The 19,177-nt window shown below is 45.5% G+C and overlaps 2 protein-coding genes across 6 annotated transcripts in view; one reads left to right on the top strand and one right to left on the bottom strand.

Moving 5' to 3' along the window:
- The window catches only part of plxnc1 (plexin C1), a 158,719-nt gene extending 150,764 nt beyond the window's left edge, over positions 1-7,955 (top strand). Inside the window, exons 31-34 of the mRNA XM_068058810.1 lie at positions 1,815-1,962; positions 4,348-4,488; positions 5,401-5,475; positions 6,324-7,955. Of these exons, the coding sequence (XP_067914911.1) occupies positions 1,815-1,962; positions 4,348-4,488; positions 5,401-5,475; positions 6,324-6,425 (466 nt within the window). The 3' untranslated portion in view covers positions 6,426-7,955. The remainder of the gene's footprint in view (positions 1-1,814; positions 1,963-4,347; positions 4,489-5,400; positions 5,476-6,323) is intronic.
- A 5,151-nt stretch (positions 7,956-13,106) lies between these two features.
- The window catches only part of cep83 (centrosomal protein 83), an 81,229-nt gene continuing 75,158 nt past the window's right edge, over positions 13,107-19,177 (bottom strand). For all 5 annotated transcript variants that reach the window (XM_068058805.1, XM_068058806.1, XM_068058807.1 and 2 more), the window contains one exon: positions 13,107-15,578. In XM_068058805.1, the coding sequence (XP_067914906.1) occupies positions 15,477-15,578 (102 nt within the window). In that variant the 3' untranslated portion in view covers positions 13,107-15,476. The remainder of the gene's footprint in view (positions 15,579-19,177) is intronic.

Raw genomic sequence — 19,177 nt, 5'->3', positions numbered from 1 at the left:
CGAGACTGTGCCAACCAACAACCACCCATTTATACTAATCCTACATTAATCCCGCATTGTCTCTCGAGATAAGGAGGCCCAAAAGAAGAAAGAAGAAAGAAAAGAACATTAATCCCATATTCCCTACCACATCCCCACAATTCTCCTACCACCTACCTACACTAGGGGCAATTTACAATGGCCAATTTACCTATCAACCTGCAAGTCTTTGGCTGTGGGAGGAAACCGGAGCACCCGGCGAAAACCCACGCGGTCACAGGCAGAACTTGCAAACTCCACACAGGCAGTACCCAGAACTGAACCTGGGTCACTGAAGCTGTGAGGTTGCGATGCTAACCACTGCTCCTATGAACTGCCATGGGAGGGTTTATGATATTAAAGGCACTATATAAATATAAGTTGTCGTTGTTACTTGGGTAAGCAGCTCAGTACAGCTCTACTTCAAGAAGGTACAGGCAGCTAGTAGGTTGACCTTGAGTTCATTATGGAGAATGGATTTCTTTGTGAATTGGGCAAAGACCTACCTATTGGGTGAAGCCACCTCAAAGATACATGCACACCCTCGTTCGATGACTGCCACTTTAATCTGACCTTGTCTGTTCAGCTGTAGAGTTCTGATTTCTACAAAGGGTGATAGAACGGAAAGGTTAATGCTACCCACCTCTCTCCAAAGACACTGCTGACCTGCTGGGTGTTTTCCAGCATTTTGTTTCTAGGTTTTGCCCTGTTTGAGTATAGTGCACTTGTGTGTGGAGGCTGAATGTTGGATTAGCTACCATAGATATGAACATCCTCAATCTCTGAATGTACTCCAGTCCCTAGGTTCTCCCTCTGACCTGGTAACACATGGAGCTTTCTGATAATTCTGCATACATGATTACATTGTTCCTTCCCTGTCTCCCTGCTGCCTGCTCCAGTTGAATTCAAAACAGGGTCTGGTCAAAAACAACTTCTATGCAGTAAGCGTGGAGCACAACAAATGACCAAATGGCACAGATTTCCTAAAAGAAAGAATTGCATTTCTATAGCACCTTTCACAACCTCAGGACATCCCACAGTGCTTTACAGCCAATGAAGTTCTTTTGAAGCGTACACTGTTGTAATGTAGGAAACATGGCAGCCAATTTGTGTACAGCAAGCTCCCACAAACAGCAATGGGATAAAATCTGTTTTAATGTTGGTTCAGGAATCAATATTGGCTAGAATATGGGGGTAGAATTGCCTTGTTCTTTTGCGAATAGTGCCATGGGATCGTTCATGTCCAGTTGAGAGGACAGACGAGCCCTCAGTTTAACAACTCTTCCATAAGACATGCCCTCAGACAGGTGGTCAGTGGAGTACGTCTTTCTCTTCACCACATGGGCAGCAATCCTGGCGGACTGAATCACCTGCCTATTGTAAACTCTACCCTCCCTCCCCACCAAATCTCATTCCACTGATATGCGATGGAGTGATAATCAGTCAGGTTCTACAGAGGTAAGCGATTGGATCCATCAGATTACCGGTCGGTGAAGGCGACCACCGGCGATTTACTCCAACTTCAGATCTTCCTTTCAGCGGCTGAGGGTCTCGGCCAGTAACGAACTGATGCCAATTTGCTCAATCCTGTGAACCATGTACGGTCAGTGATAACATCACTGTAGTGAGACCAGCATGTAGCAGGGTTCAGAACTGCAACCGTAACTTATCAGTGTGGCTCAGTTACTCCGATACATTCACTGAGTTGTTCAGGAAATGGAACAAAACAAAATCCTTCATGTTTTGATTTTGAAATTGACAGTCAGGTTTTAACATTATTCTTCTTTCTTCACCAGCCTTCCTCTGCGCTTTTGGATAAACATCATTAAAAACCCTCAGTTCGTGTTCGATATCGAGAAAACCCCGCACTTGGATGGCTGTCTTTCTGTCATTGCACAGGCCTTCATGGATTCATTCTCCTTAGTGTCACATCAGCTTGGGAAGGTAATTCTATTAGGGTTGATTTTAACCATTGGTGGAAAATGGGAGTTAGTGATTGGCCTCTCGTAACAGACCCTCCTGTTACACACCCACCTGTTACACACCTGCCCATTATACACCTGCGCGTTACATACCCGCCTGTTACACGCCTGCCTATTACACACCCACCTGTTATATACCCGTCCATTACACACCTGTCCGTTATATACTCGTCCATTACATACCTGCCTGTTCCACACTTGCTTATTACACACCCACCCATTACACACTTGGCCGTTATACACACCCACCCGTTATATACACGCCCGTTAGACATTTGTCTTTTACATACCCACCTGTTATATGCCTGTCTGTTATATACCCACCTGTCACATAGCTAGCCTTTATACACCCGCCCATTATACACCCATCCGTTATACACCCACGCGTTACACCCATAGTTGGGAGTTTATGGTTTTGGGCTCCAGGGGCCTATAAAAATAATCTGCTCCACTGCCATCCAGGATCCCCACCCTCTGTGATTGTGAGGCCTCTATGCAATGAGCTGCACCGAGACACCTGTTTGGCTTCCCTTAGCGCAAATGACAGATTTAACGGAGTTCCAGACCTCAAAATCCCATTGAATGGGCTCTTTATCGCTGGAACAGGTGCCCAACCATATCACTCCCCCTACAACTACCCCACTTGGCACCACTCTCTGTTCCTCTGACTGTGCAGCCACCCAATCCCTTTGCCCCACCACCACTGGACATTTCTTCAGCCACCTCTGCCTCACTCTCTGAAATTGCCACTCTAAATCTCACCTCTTCTCCACCTCTCTCAGCCATGAAGACCCTCCTTAAGACCTACTTCTTTGACCAAACTATTAGCCACCCCTCTTAACATCTCCTTCTGTAGCTCGACGTCTAATCTTTGTTTGATTATACCTCTGAGAAGGGCCTTTTCTAAAGTAGAGTTGGTATTTAAATGCAAGCTGTTATTCTAGTTTGTCCTTCTTCCTCTTTTCACATTCTTTCCTTCACTCTTGTTTCTGTTCAGAGGACTGGGCGGAGGTGCAAGGGTAAAACTGGGTTTCCTAGGGCTGTGTGTACTCTGAAAGGAGTGAAGTAGAGAGAGGGTGGTAGGTGCGTGCGTGTCCCAAACTGGGGAGTCCGGGCACGAGGAGGCCCTCACAATCTTAGCCTCAGGCCTTGTTACCATAAATATTTTGGAATTCCCAAGCGAACCTGGGCACATCCACAACCTAGCTGGCGGGCTGGAGCAAGAGTTCGGTGGCAGGAGGCTCTGGGGTCTCAGGTAAGTGGCATGGGGGACATCTGGACATCACTGGTAGGGGGGAGGGGGCAAACCTTCCTTGTGAGGCCCGGAGATGCAACCCTGCCCACAAGGGAACTCAGAATTAAATTTGTACCTGACATGCTGGGCCTCTTCAGGCCCATGATCCCCCTCCCAACAGCTCTAGCCTGACTGGTAAATAGCTGCCTTAATTTTAATTCCCCTTTTCTCCCCACCCAGTTTCAGGGAGAGTTAAAATAGGAACCTATGTTTCAGTCTCATGTTGGGCTCAATGTCAATTTGTTTTCCTACTATTGTTTGGTTCTAGTAGTTTGTGGTCAATTGAGAAATATTTTTTAAAATCGTTAAAAAGAACTTCTAAATTTACACCAACAGCCTATTCATCACACGATATAAATACGTTAAATAAATTTACCAGAAGCACAGGGAGTTCTGGGTGAAGATTTGGTGGAGAGATCTTATTGCAGGTTAAGAATACCTGTGCCATTAAGTATATGAGAATGGGAGTAGGCCATTCAGCCCATCAAGGCTATCCCTCTGTTCAATCAGATCGTGGTTAGTCTGTATCTCAGCACCATTTACCCACTTTTTAAAGCAACTGAACATTGGTTTTAACTGGCGACATGTTCTGCTTTTTCAGCCATAGCTCAGTGGTAGCACAGTGGTCTCTTGCTTCAATGGGTTCTATGGGTTCAAGTCCCACTCCAGGGTCATGAGTACCCAATCCAGGTTGATACTCCTGAGAGAGTACTGAGAGAGTATTGCACTGATGGAGGTGGCTGCTTTTGGATGAGACATTAAACTGAGGATGTGTCTGCCCTCTTGCAATGTCATGATACTATTTGAAGTAGATCGGGGAGCTCTCCTGGGTGTTTTGGCAAATATTTATTCTTCAACTAATGTCACAAAACAGATTATCTGGTTATTATCACATTGCTGGTGTGGGAGCTTGCTGTGCACAAATTGGCTGCCACGTTTCTTACATTACAACAGTGAGTATACTTTTTAAAAAGTACTTCATTGGGTGTAAAGCCCTTTGGATGTCCTGAGGTCTTGAAAGGCGCTATATAAATCTAAGTTATTTCTTTTTAGCACTCTCCAACCAATAAAGTGCTTTACGCCAGAGACATTCCACGTTACAAGGAGGAAGTAAAAGCTTACTACCGGCAGATTGCTGACTTAGGCACAGTGCCCAAGGAGGAGATGGAGCACTTCCTCACCGAGGAATCGAAGGTAATGAGCATGAGTTTTAAGAAACAAGGGGCTGGATTTTATAGAGGCCTCAATGTTAGAATCCGTTTTTGGGGGTGGGGAGGTTGGTGGTACGTGAAGATGGTCCCAGATGAGGCCCACCACGGATCTCGACACCAGCAGGATCTGGCCCGATATTGCCGGCAGCGGCAAGGTCTTGTAGCGGCCCCCTCACCACTCGGCGACGGAACCGCCATTTAAATATTTAAATAAATTTAATTACCTGAATTAATGAGTCTCCCATGGCCTCCTGTGGTCCCGCCACAATCTTCAGCGGCTAGCACTGCCATACCTTTAGATCCCTGTCTGGGGAAACGAGGTGCAACACTGGCGGGGAGGGGGTAGAAGGTAGGTTTCTCAGTTGGGGGGTCAAATGAATGTCATGGGTGTAGGGGATGATGGGAAGGGTTAGAGTTGAAAGTTTGTGCAGTTTGAGGAAGGAAAAGTCAGATTGTGAAGGTAAGTGTTTTTGGGGGTGGGGGGTAGGCAAATAATTAATTTAATTGATATGGGGGGGAAAGAGGGGCAAAAGAAATGTATTTATTCATTTTATTTCAATTTCACTTTAAATATTTACATGTCCCAGTAGGGCTGACAGCCCTTTAAAAATGGCATCAGCAACTGTGCACAGGCAGCCTAACGCCATTGTCAGGGATGGACAGCCCGTGCCCCTCCACATGATCAGTCTGGGGGTGGGTGGGGGGGCGGGGGAGGGCCACCCCGGCTATCTAAATGAGCCGCTGCGATTGGAATCGCGGAGGATCTTTTTTTTCACCTGCTGCCTATTTTGGCGGTGGGCTTATGAAATTCAGCCCAAGGTTCCTGGATCATCATTCACTTCGTCCCACTGGGCAGGGGGTCACATCTTTAAATAACGTGATCATTTTCTTTCAGAAACATGAAAATGAATTTAATGAAAAGGACGCTATGGTCGAACTTGGGAAATACATCCAAAAGTATTCCGTTCAGGTGAGGGAGGAGTGTACAGCTTTGCATCCGTGGCAACAGTTTCAATCCTTATGCATCCCATAGCTTTAGGGGGCCGCAAACCCAGATGGTCACTGGCACAGGCTCTCTGATCCCCAGGCAGAGGTGCCCAGGTCAGGAGCAAGCCAGTTATGGGTCGAAAACCTGTAGGTCTTTGATGCCAGTGGCTTCCAACACTGGGTCAGGGAGAGGGGACGGGTCACTTAATTTAAGTAATGGCAGCAACGCCTGCATCACTAGAAGCATATCCCAGGTATTGCCCATAGTGGGAAGGTCAGAAATTGTGACCGAGGTGATGCTCTGTTACGATTCATGGAGATGTTGGGGCAGGTGGAGTGCTGCTCAGAAAGAGGCCTACTTCCCCCATATGTCTGCTCTCACCAATGTACTGGGCTTAATGCTCCCCCAGATCAGGGATATGGAAACCCTACCCCCTACCCAGATCTCCTAGCCATGATCGTGTCTTTGCTTGGGGCAGGCAGAGGCTTCACTCCCAACCAGGCACATCCGAAACTGCTAGGGACGATAGTCCTGGTCTGGTCTTAACCTAGTTTGGAGCCATCTGCCAGAGCTCCGATTGGATTGTGCCGAATCCATAATTTCAGGCTCTGTTATATTTATAGTTCAGACCAAGGTAGTTGCTCTCATTATTAAAACATACTGCAACACTTGACACCTTTTTACCAATGACACATTACATGAACCAAAGAGGGCTGCCCTTCCTCAATGCATCATAAATGCTGGCATGGACAGGTTTGGGTGCTATACATGCTGTGTAATCTGGTGAAGATTCAGCTTGCGAATCTGTCACTCTTGAATTTGCTTTACAGTTGGAAAGTAAACTGGTGAATGAAGGTTTGCAAGAAATTAATGAGGGCATTTCAAAAATAAAAGAATACCTTAACAACAAATCAAAGTGTGGATGGGAGTGAACAAATGCCATGGGAAATATACTACGTAAGAGACAACTGTAAGGGGAACAGCAGGAGATGTTTTCCTCGACTGGCGTTGGTGTCTCCAATAACGCTAATGACAAACCAAACGCTTCAAGTGAGGCCGAGCCCTCAGAAGAAAGGCCAATTGTCCGATTTATCTTACAGACAGCACCATTGGTGAGATCAGGACCACCATCAGGGGCCAGCATCACTTAATTCAAACTGGTGATCATGTGATGTTGTTGGCATGCACTTCAATCAAAAATAATGAAAACAAAACGATTCCTCTAAATCATGATTCTTTGTAGCTGTTTGGTATTTTTTTCAGGGTAATTATGGGGACAGTCTCGCTTTGACCCTTTCAACCTCGACATTTCCTGTCATGTTTACTAAAATTATTTTCTGTAAAATAGATAAATAATTGTTCAATTCAAAATAGTCACAAAGTACATTTTTCACACCAGTATTCTCTTTATAACTTGAACAGATCTAATATTATTTTATTACTTTCATACAGGAAAGCAACTGTATTTGTTACATTTAAGATCAAAGATCTATATTTAAGCTAATATATGTTTTTGCACAAATGTTAATTGTTAAGTAAAACACAAGTAGAACAAGTGATGTTTGCATAGCAGGTGGTCTATCCTTTCACCTGTGACCTCTCCTTTTTTAATATTCTAATTTTACTAACTACAAGAATCACAAATAGTGCCTTATAATGTTTGCAATACAGACTACAACTAGATATGTAAGTATAATTACTGGTTTGTTAGATTGTTAAATCGCACTATCCTACATGGGTCAGTGAGCTTTGGTGTACAGTGTAATCAATGTAAATTAGCTATCCATGTCTGACAGTTCAGATCAATCATAAATCCTAGCAGAGACAGCTGCTTCTTGAGCATTAAATTTATTTGATAATCATAACTTACCTGGATGACTTAAGAGTCCCTCATGGTGCTGCTCCCCCCACCCTAGCGTCAGTGTCCCTCTGGGTGCATTCCCCCCCCAGCGACAGTGTCCCTCTGGCTGCAGTGACCTCCAGCGTCAGTGACCCTCTGGATGCAATGCCCCCCAGCATCAGTGACCCTCTGGGTGCAATGCCAGCCCCCTCCCCCAGCGTCAGTGACCCTCTGGGTGCAATGCCCCCCCAGTGTCAGTGACCCTCTGGGTGCAATGTCCCCCCTCCATCAGGTTTCTAGTGGAACATTGACCTCCAGTGTCAGTGTACCTATGGGTTTCAGTGTCCCCTTGTTGCCAATGTCCCCTGGGTGCAGTGCCCATCTGCCACTGTACCTCATAACTCTTTCAATTTTGGGGCATTAATACCCATGTTTCCCATCACTCTTCGGGCTATTGATTCTCTGACCATCCTATGAGGTTCGATGAAGTTTCCCGTTACTGTTTTCACTACCTAGTTCATGGTTTTCCTCTGTTAGTAAAACACTGTATTCCAAAAAGTGCTTTGTTAACCTTGTTAATTTTGTTTTCATGAAAATAAAGTGCTTTGGCTAATTCTTTCTTCTTCTGAACTCCACCTTGAGCTTTTATCACACAATAATATGCAAATAAGTGTGAAATTATGTAAATTGCCTCAGAGACAGGACATGTCAACAATTGCACCATTGGTTTGATGCCTTACCTCATCAATAATGGAAATTTTGTGGAATTTTCAGCCTTTTGCCAGAACAGCAACAACATCAACATTAGCTGCATTCTCCTCAGCCACGTGCTGCTCCACAGGACAGAGACACAGAGCTCCAGCTTGAAGGAGGCGATACACCCAGTATTTAAAATACAGACAGAGGATTTGATTCCTCAACATTACAGAACAACAGTGCCGCAGGAGGCTCAGGCTTTAGCGGCAAGACATTGTTGACATAGAGTCAATTATGGCACAGAAGGAGGCCATTTGGCCCATCGAATTCATGCCAGCTCTCCACGGAGCTATTCAGTCAGTTCATCTGCAGTCTCATGGAACAAGACCTCTTTCCAACAGGGCCAGGTCAACATGCATTGCCAGTGGCTATCAAGGTAACCACAGCCCTAAATTTCTTTGCCTCTGGCACCTTCCTGGGATCTGCTGGTGCCGTCTGCAGCATCATACAATCTGCTGCTCATCTCCCAGGTCACTGATGCTTTGTTTGCCAAGGCCGCCACTTATGTCCACTTTGATACTAATGAGGCCAGTCAGGCACAGAGGGCTGAAAGATTTGCTGCAGTAGCTGAATTCCCTGGGGTATTCATCAATTGGAAGAGATTCCATTCTCTCAATGTTCAGCTCGTTTGTGACACCAGAAGATTATCATGCATGGCTGCGTAAGATATCCTGGAAGCTGCAATGATTCATTCTTTCTGCAACAGTCACATCTCCCATAGGTCTTCACACCTCCACAATACGTGAGCAGGGGGCTCCCTTAAGACTAGAGCAACCCTCTGAGGTCCTGGTTGATGACTCCTGTAAGGAGTTCTACTGATGCAGAGAAGAGGTACAACAAGAGCCACACAACCACAACAATGATCATATTGCAAGCCATTGAGCTGAAGATGCATTTCAGGTGCCTGGAATGATCTGGAGGTGACTTTCAGTATGCACCATCTATGTTGTCCAGAATGGTTGTGGTCTGCTGTGCCTAGCACAACACCTTGCTTTCAGAGAGGACTGGAGTTGCAGCAAGAGGAAGGTGCAGACTGATCGGCATCTTCTAAGGTGGAGAAGCCTGGGTGCCTACAGCCACTCACCTGGTTGCCAGAGAAGCCTGCAATGGCCTCATATGGGCATGCTTTAGCTAATCTGAGTGTGTGAGGCCATATGGCAGTGCAATCATAACCCGTGACACCGCCCCACCTCCAATATAAATCATCCCCGCAGTCCAAAATCTAACTTGTTACATTTACAACTTTCCTTTATCTTTCAATTTGGTCATACTATTCACCTGAAGATGGATTCGCCTTATGTGGAATTTGGTTTGCAACATATTTGAGGCCAGGAGAATGAGGAGTTCAAGAAATAAACATAAACATAATGCCATGAACATTGTTATAGACAGCCAAGTGAATCCCGTTGAGCAACTTTACTTCTTTCTGATTCGCTTCCTAGTACTTCTCCGAGGTGCAAGGCCTGTGGCTTCAGCAGAGCTAGAGGGAGGCTGCTTGTTCCCCTACTCTGACAGATGCAATGCCCATGGCAGACTTCCTCTGGATTTTGGAGTCGGCGAGGGACCTGCCAAAAACAGCCCCATCTGCACCTGTGCATAAAATCATAGAAAGTTTACGGCACAGAAAGTGGTCACTTGGCCCATCGTATCTGCGCCTGCCCCAAAATAAGAGCCACTCGGCCACTTTCCAGCATTGGTCTATAGCCCCTACAGGTTACAGCACTGCAGGTGCACATCCAGGCACCTTTTAAATGATTTGAGGTTTTCTGCCACTACCTCCCTTTCAGGCAGTGAGTTCCAGACCCCTACCACCCTCTGGATGAAAAACCTTTTCCTCATCTCCCCTCTAATCCTTCCACCAATCACTTTGAATCTATACCCCCTAGTCACTGACCCCTCAGCTGAGGTAAATAGGCCCTTCACATCCACTCTATCCAGACCCCTCATAATTTTGTACATCTCAATCAAATCTCCCCTTTGCCTCCTCTGTTCCAAGGAGAACAACCCCAGCCTATCCAATCTTTCCTCATAGCTGCACTTTTCCAGTCCTGGCAACATCCTCGTAAATCTCCTCTGTACCCTCTCTAGTGCAATTACATCCTTTCTGTAATGACGTGACCAGAACTGCACGCAGTACTCAAGTTGTGGCCTAACTAATGATTTATATAATTCCAGCATAACCTCCTTGCTCTTATAATTCTATACCTCGGCTAATAAAGAAAAGGATTCCATATGCCTTCTTAACCACCTTATGGACCTGTCCTACTATCTTCAGGGATCTGTGGGCATTCACTCCAAGGTGCCTCACTTCCTTTACACCTTGCAGTATCCTCCCATTAATTGTGTATTCCTTTGCCTTGTTTGACCTCCCCAAATGCTTCCCACTGCTCTGCGGAGACACTGTCATTGGGGCAGGAGGCAGCATGTGGGGCTTTGCCTGAGGGTGGAGGAAGCAAAGGATGAGAAGTGGGAGTGCCTTGAGAAGAGTTCCCACTGCCATGTGCTCTTTCTCCATCTTCCCTCTCATGACTTACCCACACTTCCCTGCTAGCCAAGAGCTGGAGAACACGGCTGCATTTCAGTGAGGCCTGGAGACACCATGGCAAGGCTTTCCTCCATCCTGTGTGAAGTGGCAGAACAACTGCGCAAGCCATTGCTGAGGACCAGTATGCACTTTGTTGCCTGCCACAGCTAATTCTCCAAGGAGGTGACCACTCCACTGAGGTAGAGATCAGCGCAAATGCCTGAGACATCATGGCACTCATGCTATTGCCTCTGCAAATACTGACAGACACACACATTTCCTGATGCTGCTCTCGAACATCCCTTTTTATAGATGATCCTGAGGTTCAGCATCTACATCCAGCCTCTGATGGGACTCTCCACCGTCTCCAGCACCTGTTTCTGCTCACATGCGATATGTGTCTCACCATGTGACAATCTAGCTATTCCTACTGCAGTATCCACCGGGTGAGTGTATCTGGGTTGGTGGGGAAGGTGTGCTTGAGTCATGTGACATCGAATCCTCAAACAGCTCACCCTCCTCTGAGGACTCCTCAACCTCCTCCACTGCTGCTTCTCCATCATCTTTGAAGGACCTGTGGGAGATGGAAGACATTGATTATAACTGAAAAGTAGAAAAGGTTCAAAGTCTACATTCTGCATCTCTTGACATTTGTTACTGGTGACAGCAATTCAGCTTGAGTGAACGTTAGGTGCCAATTGGCAGCATCATATCTAATTCTGTCACCAGGTCTGGGGACAATCGCCATCTCTCCATCACTGACACCCTAATATCTGTGCCACACTGCCAATCTCCAAGGCGTGCTCCTCCACTGCAGTCTACAGTGGCAATGACTGCAGCTTCAGCCCTGGTTCTCTGCCTCTCCTTGGACTGTCTGCTCTCTTCTGCTCCAAAAGAAAGCAGAGTTATGATGTGAGAAGTACAATGTGTAGACAATACGGAATGGCAAAATTTGAGGAGGGTGACTGAGGGATGCGTGCGAGATATTACTAAGAGCAAGTGTGAGTATTGTCAGTGCTGGCTGTTCAGATGGAGATTTGAGGTGGTACCTGGAGAGAACGGAATGAGTGGAGCTGCAGTGTGTTTTTCTGAGCAATACTGTGCAGGAGAATGCTGGGAAAGTCAGAAAGTGGTAGTTGGCACCTGCAAGTGGCATACCACTCATTTCCTGAACTGAGGTCATGAAACCTTTTGAGATTCTGGATCCATGTCCTCAGGACTACACTCCTGCTGCTAACAGCCTCTGAAACTTCCATCCATGCCTGTTTTTGCAGGGCTAGCCTCTTCCTGCCATCCACAGGGAAACAGCACATACCTTCTGGCCTTCACCGTCTGCAGCATCACCCTCAGCGATGAGTCAGAGAACAGGGGCAACAGCCTTCCCATGTCTTTGTTCTTATTCCTTTTCCTCCACCCTTCAGCATCAGCTGACTCATGCTGGGGCCTTCCAACACACTCGCTCTCTGTGATTGGTCCACACCTGCACTCTGTGATTGGTGAGGAAACACAGCAGCGGGATGCTAATACCATGGTTGGGTTAAACAGTCACAGCAAAGCCCACTGCTGAAGCAAACAGGTTCCCAATCTGCCGCAAGTGGATCTGCTTCAATAAAATTCCACCTGTTATTTCTGAAGTTCTGATGAAAGTTCACATGGACCTGAAAGTTAACTCTGTTTTTCACTCCACAGATGCTGCCTCACCTGCTGAGTATTTCCAGCATTTTCTGTTTTTGTTTCAGGTTCCCTGCATCCGCAGTATTTGGCTTTTCTAAAGTACTTCATTGGCTGTAAAGCACTTTGGGAGGTCCTGAGTGAGGTGCTATATAACTGCCAAATCTGGTTTAATGATGTTGGTTGAGAAATAAATATTGGCCAGGACACTGGGGAAAACTCCCCTGCTCTTCTTTGAGTCATTTCATGGGAACCTTTGCATCCATCTGAAAGGGTGGTTAGAGCCTCAGTATCAGTCTGATACCTGAACCATGACAGATAGGAAGTAACAACGATTTGGTCCACAAGAGTGGTACAGCATCCTGCCAAATTAATTTTTACTTCACATAGCTCACTTACAACATCATAATGCTGAAAAGTCACAGGAAAGTCTGTTGAGTACACTTATTGAAGAGTCCGATCCTGGGCACACATCACACCAGGAGCTGGGTGAGCCAGGCACTAGGCAGCTAAATCTCACAGCCTCAAATACATTCAAACAGACTGGGCAGACATGCTGTCATCAGGGTCCATCAGTGGTTGTCTTTCTGCCAATCAGGGTTAATATTCCCAGGTTCTAAGGTGTATTTAGTGGGCCTTTGTAATCTTTCATCTGCCTACTCATGCTGCGCAATCCAGACTGCACCTCAGCTTAGAATTTGGTTTTGGGAATTACATAATCAGTCATGACCACATGTCCAGACCCACATTGCACCTTGCTGATGGTGGTTTTGATTCTAGTTTATATACACACAGTATGAACATGCAAAGTATTTATTTGACAAGTATTGTTATGTCAATAGTCAATAAAACAGTTGCTCTTTCCAAAGTCACATAGTCACATCAATTATGAAATACTTGAATTGTACAAAATCAGTTATTGGAACATTAGAAATAATCATTTCTTTTTTTAAAAAAGACCAAAATAAAATCATGAGTGACAAACATGTTGAAAAAATATTTCTCTCATTAAGTTTATCATAAATTAGATATATTTTGTAAAAGTGTCAACTCTGGAACAATTGCGTACAAAAAAAGCAAAGAAAGTTTAACAACTCAATACCACTGTTGCTGCCATTCTTGGCAAGGGCTTTCTACATTAGGTGCTACTAGATAATAAAAACAGAACATAAGCCCTAGGGTGTGTGCTTGGAGCTTAGTTATTGCAGTTATTTACAGAAACCACAACATAATTCCGCAGTTGTAGAAAAATAAAAAAAATGCTGGCTAAGCAGATTAAAGTTTTTTTTAATGCATTCAGAACAGTCACGCAGCACCACAGTCAAAGATTAAAGAGAACATTCATGCACTTGTACCTATAATCCATTTTGAAGTATAAGGTTTTCTGCAGAAATTCCATAAATACCTCAATTTTATAAAATGCAGAAAGAAAAAAATAAATTTAGCGAAGAGATGTTTTCTTGCATGCTGCTGGGGACTTGAGCGTTTCAATTTCCTGTCATTCACAAACAAGCCTGCTACTGCGGGCTCATTGTTTTAAATTATAGTGTTGGTTGGCTCCAATAGTGTGCAGGAACAAGCAGCTTAGCCAGGAATCTGCAATGTGGTGTCATTTCACTTCAGGGAGCTTAAACAAGCCTAGGAGTTTACAAGTTTTATTCTAGTTAAAACCTCAGTTTTCTCCTTTTTAACTCCCCTCCACCCCATTTAACTCCCATTGTTTTAGACTTGGCTGTTTTAAAAATCTCATCAGCATTTAGCATTTGAATCTGATCATCTTCCTTTGTTCTTCCAATTGCAATTTAAAAGGATCTTTTTTAACCTCCCATTCAGATTAAGCAAAGAAAATGAACAATACACATTCAGTAAAGCTGGTAAAAAGGAAACACAATTCAGGAAATGAAGACCAACCACCATTTTATTCTGAAAGGGAAAGTAGATTCATATTTTGGATGGGACAATTTTTCTGTTCCGATGAAGAGTAACATATGAAACAAAACCCAAGCTTTTCTTGGAAAATAGCCATTGCAAAGAAACATTAGGGATAGAGGTGGCCAGTCAGCCCCTCCAGTCCATTCCACCTGTCATAGGCAGTCCCTCAGGATTGAGGATGACTTGCTTCCACTCCGGTTCGATGGATTCCACCAATCAACCAAGATCATAGCTGATGTGCACCTCAATTCCATTTATCTGTCTTTGCTGTGTTTCTCTTGATACATTTACCTAACAAAAATCCATCTATAACAGACCTTAATAATTTCAATTGACCCATTAACAGCAGCTTTTGGCAGGGGCCGTTGTTGGGGGGGGGGGGGGGGGGGGGGGTGGTGTTGGAGGGGGATGGTGGGGAAGAGAGTTCCAGATTTCCATTACCTTTTGTGCGAAGAAGTCCAAAATCGTGACTGACTTGAATGGTAATAATTTGTGCTGTGGAAAACTGGCAGCTTCCTAATTTGTTCCCGTTCTTCCTAAGGCAAATTTTGCACTGAAAACATCCAAATATGGTTAAGTGATCAAGTCATCTCAGACCATTCATGCACCTCAGTATGTGATTACAAATTTTAGAAAGTTGGGAGCAAGTTTTCTAGCTAGCCTCTGGGCTGGGTGGGGATGGTGTAGTGATTAAGGAAGCAGAACAACTGGAAGTATATGAAAACACCCATAATATTCCAGTTGCCAAGTATATTTTCAAAGCTTTCATACTATAAATTTAAAAAATAGCTTTTCTACAGCATGTAACACAGACTTCACAGCATGTAGTCACTGTTTAATCTTTGAATTTCTAGAACTTTTACAAGTGCAGAGTCATCAATAAGATGGCAGAATTGGCTCCTTAAAATCATGGCTAAGTGTTGCGCACAAGAGGGAGGTGGGGTAAAGGATGACTGTAGACTATGTGTGAGGTATCATTTTATGGTTTACAGTTCAGCCATTCAGCATACTGCACTGTCCGTAGGATCAAAGCAGAACATTTTTTCAAGGCACAAGAAGTTATCTGTAAAGACTTGAAATACCGCATTGCACCACGTAAACCTGTACACATTGCTCAGCACATATAGAATTATTTCCAAACTCAGAACTGTGCAATAGTTAGCACCTGATAAATGATTGCAAGTCAAAAAAAGCTGAATTAATCCAAAGATTTTTGAAGTCTCATAGAAATTGCATTCCCGCATCTCTGTGAACATCAGGTTAATCAAGAGCACCAAGCTCCTGTAACTGCTGCTTCTGATTAGCCTCGAGTTCCTCCAGCCGCTTTCGGAGCAGACACACCTCTCTTTGATGCTGTTCTTCCTTCAAGGCAAAAAGGTCATGCAATTTTTTAAAAGTATATTGTTATAAGATATTGGTTAAGAGTTTTAAAATATGGCGCTTTTGTAACCTGCTTTATCCTCCTTAAATAGTAACCCAAACCATTAGCTCATCAAAAGAACTGAAGGCAGCTACTCCAGTAAGGGGTAAATGACACTGTCGCTCACAGCCCTCGCCTTTAGGAGACTGCCATTCAGTAAGGCCACATAACATGCAAGGTTATCGAGACAATGTAGAACATTTCGGGGATGCCTGCTTTGCTAAGTACTATCTCAGCTTTCAAAACTGAGATCAATAATATTTTTGTTAGGCAAACATTTTTATTATTCATTCATGGGATGTGGACATCACTGGCTCAGCCAGCATTTATTGCCCATCCCTAATTCCTCTTGAGAAGGTGGTGGTGAGCTGCCTTCTTGAACTGCTGCAGTCCGTGTGAGATAGGGACACCCACTGTGCTGTTCGGAAGGGAGTTCCAGGATTTTGATCCAGCGACAGTGAAGGAACGGCGATATAGTTCCAAGTCAGGATGGTGTGAGACTTGGAGGGGAACTTGCAGGTGGTGGTGTTCCCATGCATTTGCTGCCCTCTTCTTTCTAGTTGGTAGAAGTTGCGTATTTGGAAGGTGCTGTTTAAGGAGCCTTGGTGCATTGCTGCAGTGCATCTTGTAGATGTGCGCCAGTGGTGGAGGGAGTGAATGCTTGTGGATGGGGTGCCAGTCAAGCGGGCAGCTTTCTCCTGGTGATGTCAAGCTTCTTGAGTGCTGTTGGAGCTGCACCCATCCAGGCAAGTTGAGCGTATTCCATCACACTCCTGACTTGTGCCTTGTAGATGGTGGACAGGCATTGGGGAATCAGGAGGTGAGTTACTCGCCACAGGATCCCTAGCATCTGACCTGCTCTTGTAGCCATGGTATTTATATAGTTACTCCAGTTCAGTTTCTGGTCAATGGTAACACCTGGGATGTAATGGGGGATTCAGCAATCGTAATGCCATTGAATGTCATGGGGAGATGGTTACATTCTCTCTTGCTGGAGATGGTCATTGCCTGGCACTTGTGTGGCATGAATGTTACTTGCCACTTATCAGCCCAAGCCTGGATATTGTTCAGGTCTTGCTGCATTTCTACACGGACTGCTTCAGTATCTGAGGAGTCGCGAATGGTGCTGAACATTGTGCAATCATCAGCGAACATCTCCACTTCTGACTTTATGAATGAAGTAAGGTCATTGATGAAGTAGCTGAAGATGGTTGGGACTAGGACACTACCCTGAGAAACTCCTGCAGTGATGTCCTGGAGCTGAAATGACTGACCTCCAACAACCACAACCATTTTCCTTTATGCGAGGTACGACTCCAACCAGCGGAGGGTTTTCCCCCTGATTCCTATTGACTTTTGTTTTGCTATGGCTTCTTGATGCCATACTCAGTCAAATGCTACCTTGATGTCAAGTGCAGTCACTCTCACCTCACCTCTTGAATTCAGCTCTTTTGTCCACGTTTGAACCAAGGCTGTAATGAGGTCAGGAGCTGAGTGGCCCTGGTGGAACCCAAACTGAGTGTCACTGAGCAGGTTATTGCTAAGCAAGTGCCGCTTGATAGCACTGTCGATGACATCTTCCATCACTTTACTGATGATTGAGAGTAGACTAATGGGGTGGTAATTGGCCGGGTTGGACTTGTCCTGTACAGGACATACCTGGGCAATTTTCCACATTGCCGGGTAGATGCCAGTGTTGTAGCTGTACTGGAATAGCTTGGCTAGGGGTGCGGCAAGTTCTGGAGCACAGGTCTTCAGTACCATTGCCAGAATATTGTCAGGGCCCATAGCCTTTGCAGCATCCAGTGCCTTCAGTCGTTTCTTGATATCACGCGCAGTGAATCGAATTGGCTGAAGGCTGGCATCTGTGATTCTGGGTACTTCGGAAGGAGGCAGAGATGGATCATCAACTCGGCACTTCTGGCTGAAGATTGTTGCAAATGCTTCAGCCTTATCTTTCGCACTGATGTGCTGGACTCCACGAACATTGAGGATGGGGATATTTGTGCAGCCACATCCTCTGGTTAGTTGTTTAATTATCCACCACCATTCACGGCCGAATGTGGCAGGACTGCAAAGCTTAGAACTGATCCGTTGGTTATGGGACACTTAGCTCTGTCTATCGCATGCTGCTTACGCAGTTTGGCATGCAAGCAATCCTGTGTTGTAGCTTTACCAGGTTGATACCTTATTTTGAGGTACACCTGGTGGTGCTCCTGGCATGCCCTCCTGCACTCTTCATTGAACCAGGGTTGGTCTCCAGGCTTGATGGTAATGGCAGAGTGGGGGATATGCCGGGCCATTAGGTTACAGATTGTGATTGAGTACAATTCTGCTGCTGCTGATGGCCCACAGTGCCTCATGGATGCTCAGTTTTGCATTGCTAGATCTGTTCGAAATCTATCCCATTTAGCACAGTGGTAGTGCCACACAACACGATGGAGGGTATCCTCAATGTGAGGGCAGGACTTCGTCTCCACAAGGACTGGGCAGTGGTCACTCCCACCAACACTGTCATGGACAGATGCATCTGTGGCAGGCAGATTGGTGAGGACGAGGTCAAGTATGTTTTTCCCTTTGTTAGTTCCCTCACCACCTGCCGCAGACCCAGTCCAGCAGCTATAACCTTTAGGACCTGACCAGCTCGATCAGTAGTGGTGCTACCAAGCCACGTTTGGTGATGGACATTGAAGTCCCCCACCCAGAGTACATTCTGCACCCTTGCCACCCTCAGTGCTTTCTCCAACTGGTGATCAACATGGAGGAGTACTGATTCATCGGCTGTCGGTGGTAATCAGCAGGAGGTTTCCTTGTCCATGTTTGACCTGATGCCATGAGACTTCATGGGGTCCGGAGTCGATGTTGAGGACTCCCAGGGTACCGACTGTATACCACTGTGCCACCACCTCTGCTGGGTCTGTCCTGTCGGTGGGACAGGACATACCCGGGGATGGTGATTGCAGTGTCTGGGACATTGTCTGTAAGGTATGATTCCGTGAGTATGACTATGTCAGGCTGTTGCTTGACTAGTCTGTGAGACAGCTCTTCCAACTTTGGCACAAACCCTATATGTTAGTTAGGAGGACTTTGCAGGGTCAACAGGGCTGTGTTTGCCATTGTCGTTTCTGGTGCCTAGGTCGATGCCAGGAGGTCCGTCCGATTTCATTCTGTTCTACTGACTTCGCAGCGGTTAGATACAACTGAGTGGCTTGCTAAGCCATTTCAGAGGGCATTTAAGAGTCAACCACATTGCTGTGGGTCTGGAGTCACATGTCGGCCAGACCAGGTGAGGACAGCAGATTTCCTTGCCTAAAGGACATTAAGGGATATGGAGCAAAGTTAGGTAAATAGGGTTGAGGTACAGATCATCTGCCATTAAATTGATCAAGGCTGACCTGTATCTCCACCAAGGAGCTGAATGGTCCACTTCTGTTTCTATATTCCTACTGCAGACAACACACAGTCTTCCCCTTTCCTGCACTATATATAGGTGGTCTCTCTCAAAGTTTAGTCCATTTTAACCACCAACGGCGGCATAAAA

Source organism: Heterodontus francisci, chromosome 27 (assembly GCF_036365525.1).
Source record: "Heterodontus francisci isolate sHetFra1 chromosome 27, sHetFra1.hap1, whole genome shotgun sequence".
Taxonomy (NCBI): Eukaryota; Metazoa; Chordata; class Chondrichthyes; order Heterodontiformes; family Heterodontidae; genus Heterodontus; species Heterodontus francisci.
The sequence above is the reverse complement of the archived record's forward strand: the minus strand, read 5'-3'. Positions and strand labels throughout refer to the sequence as shown.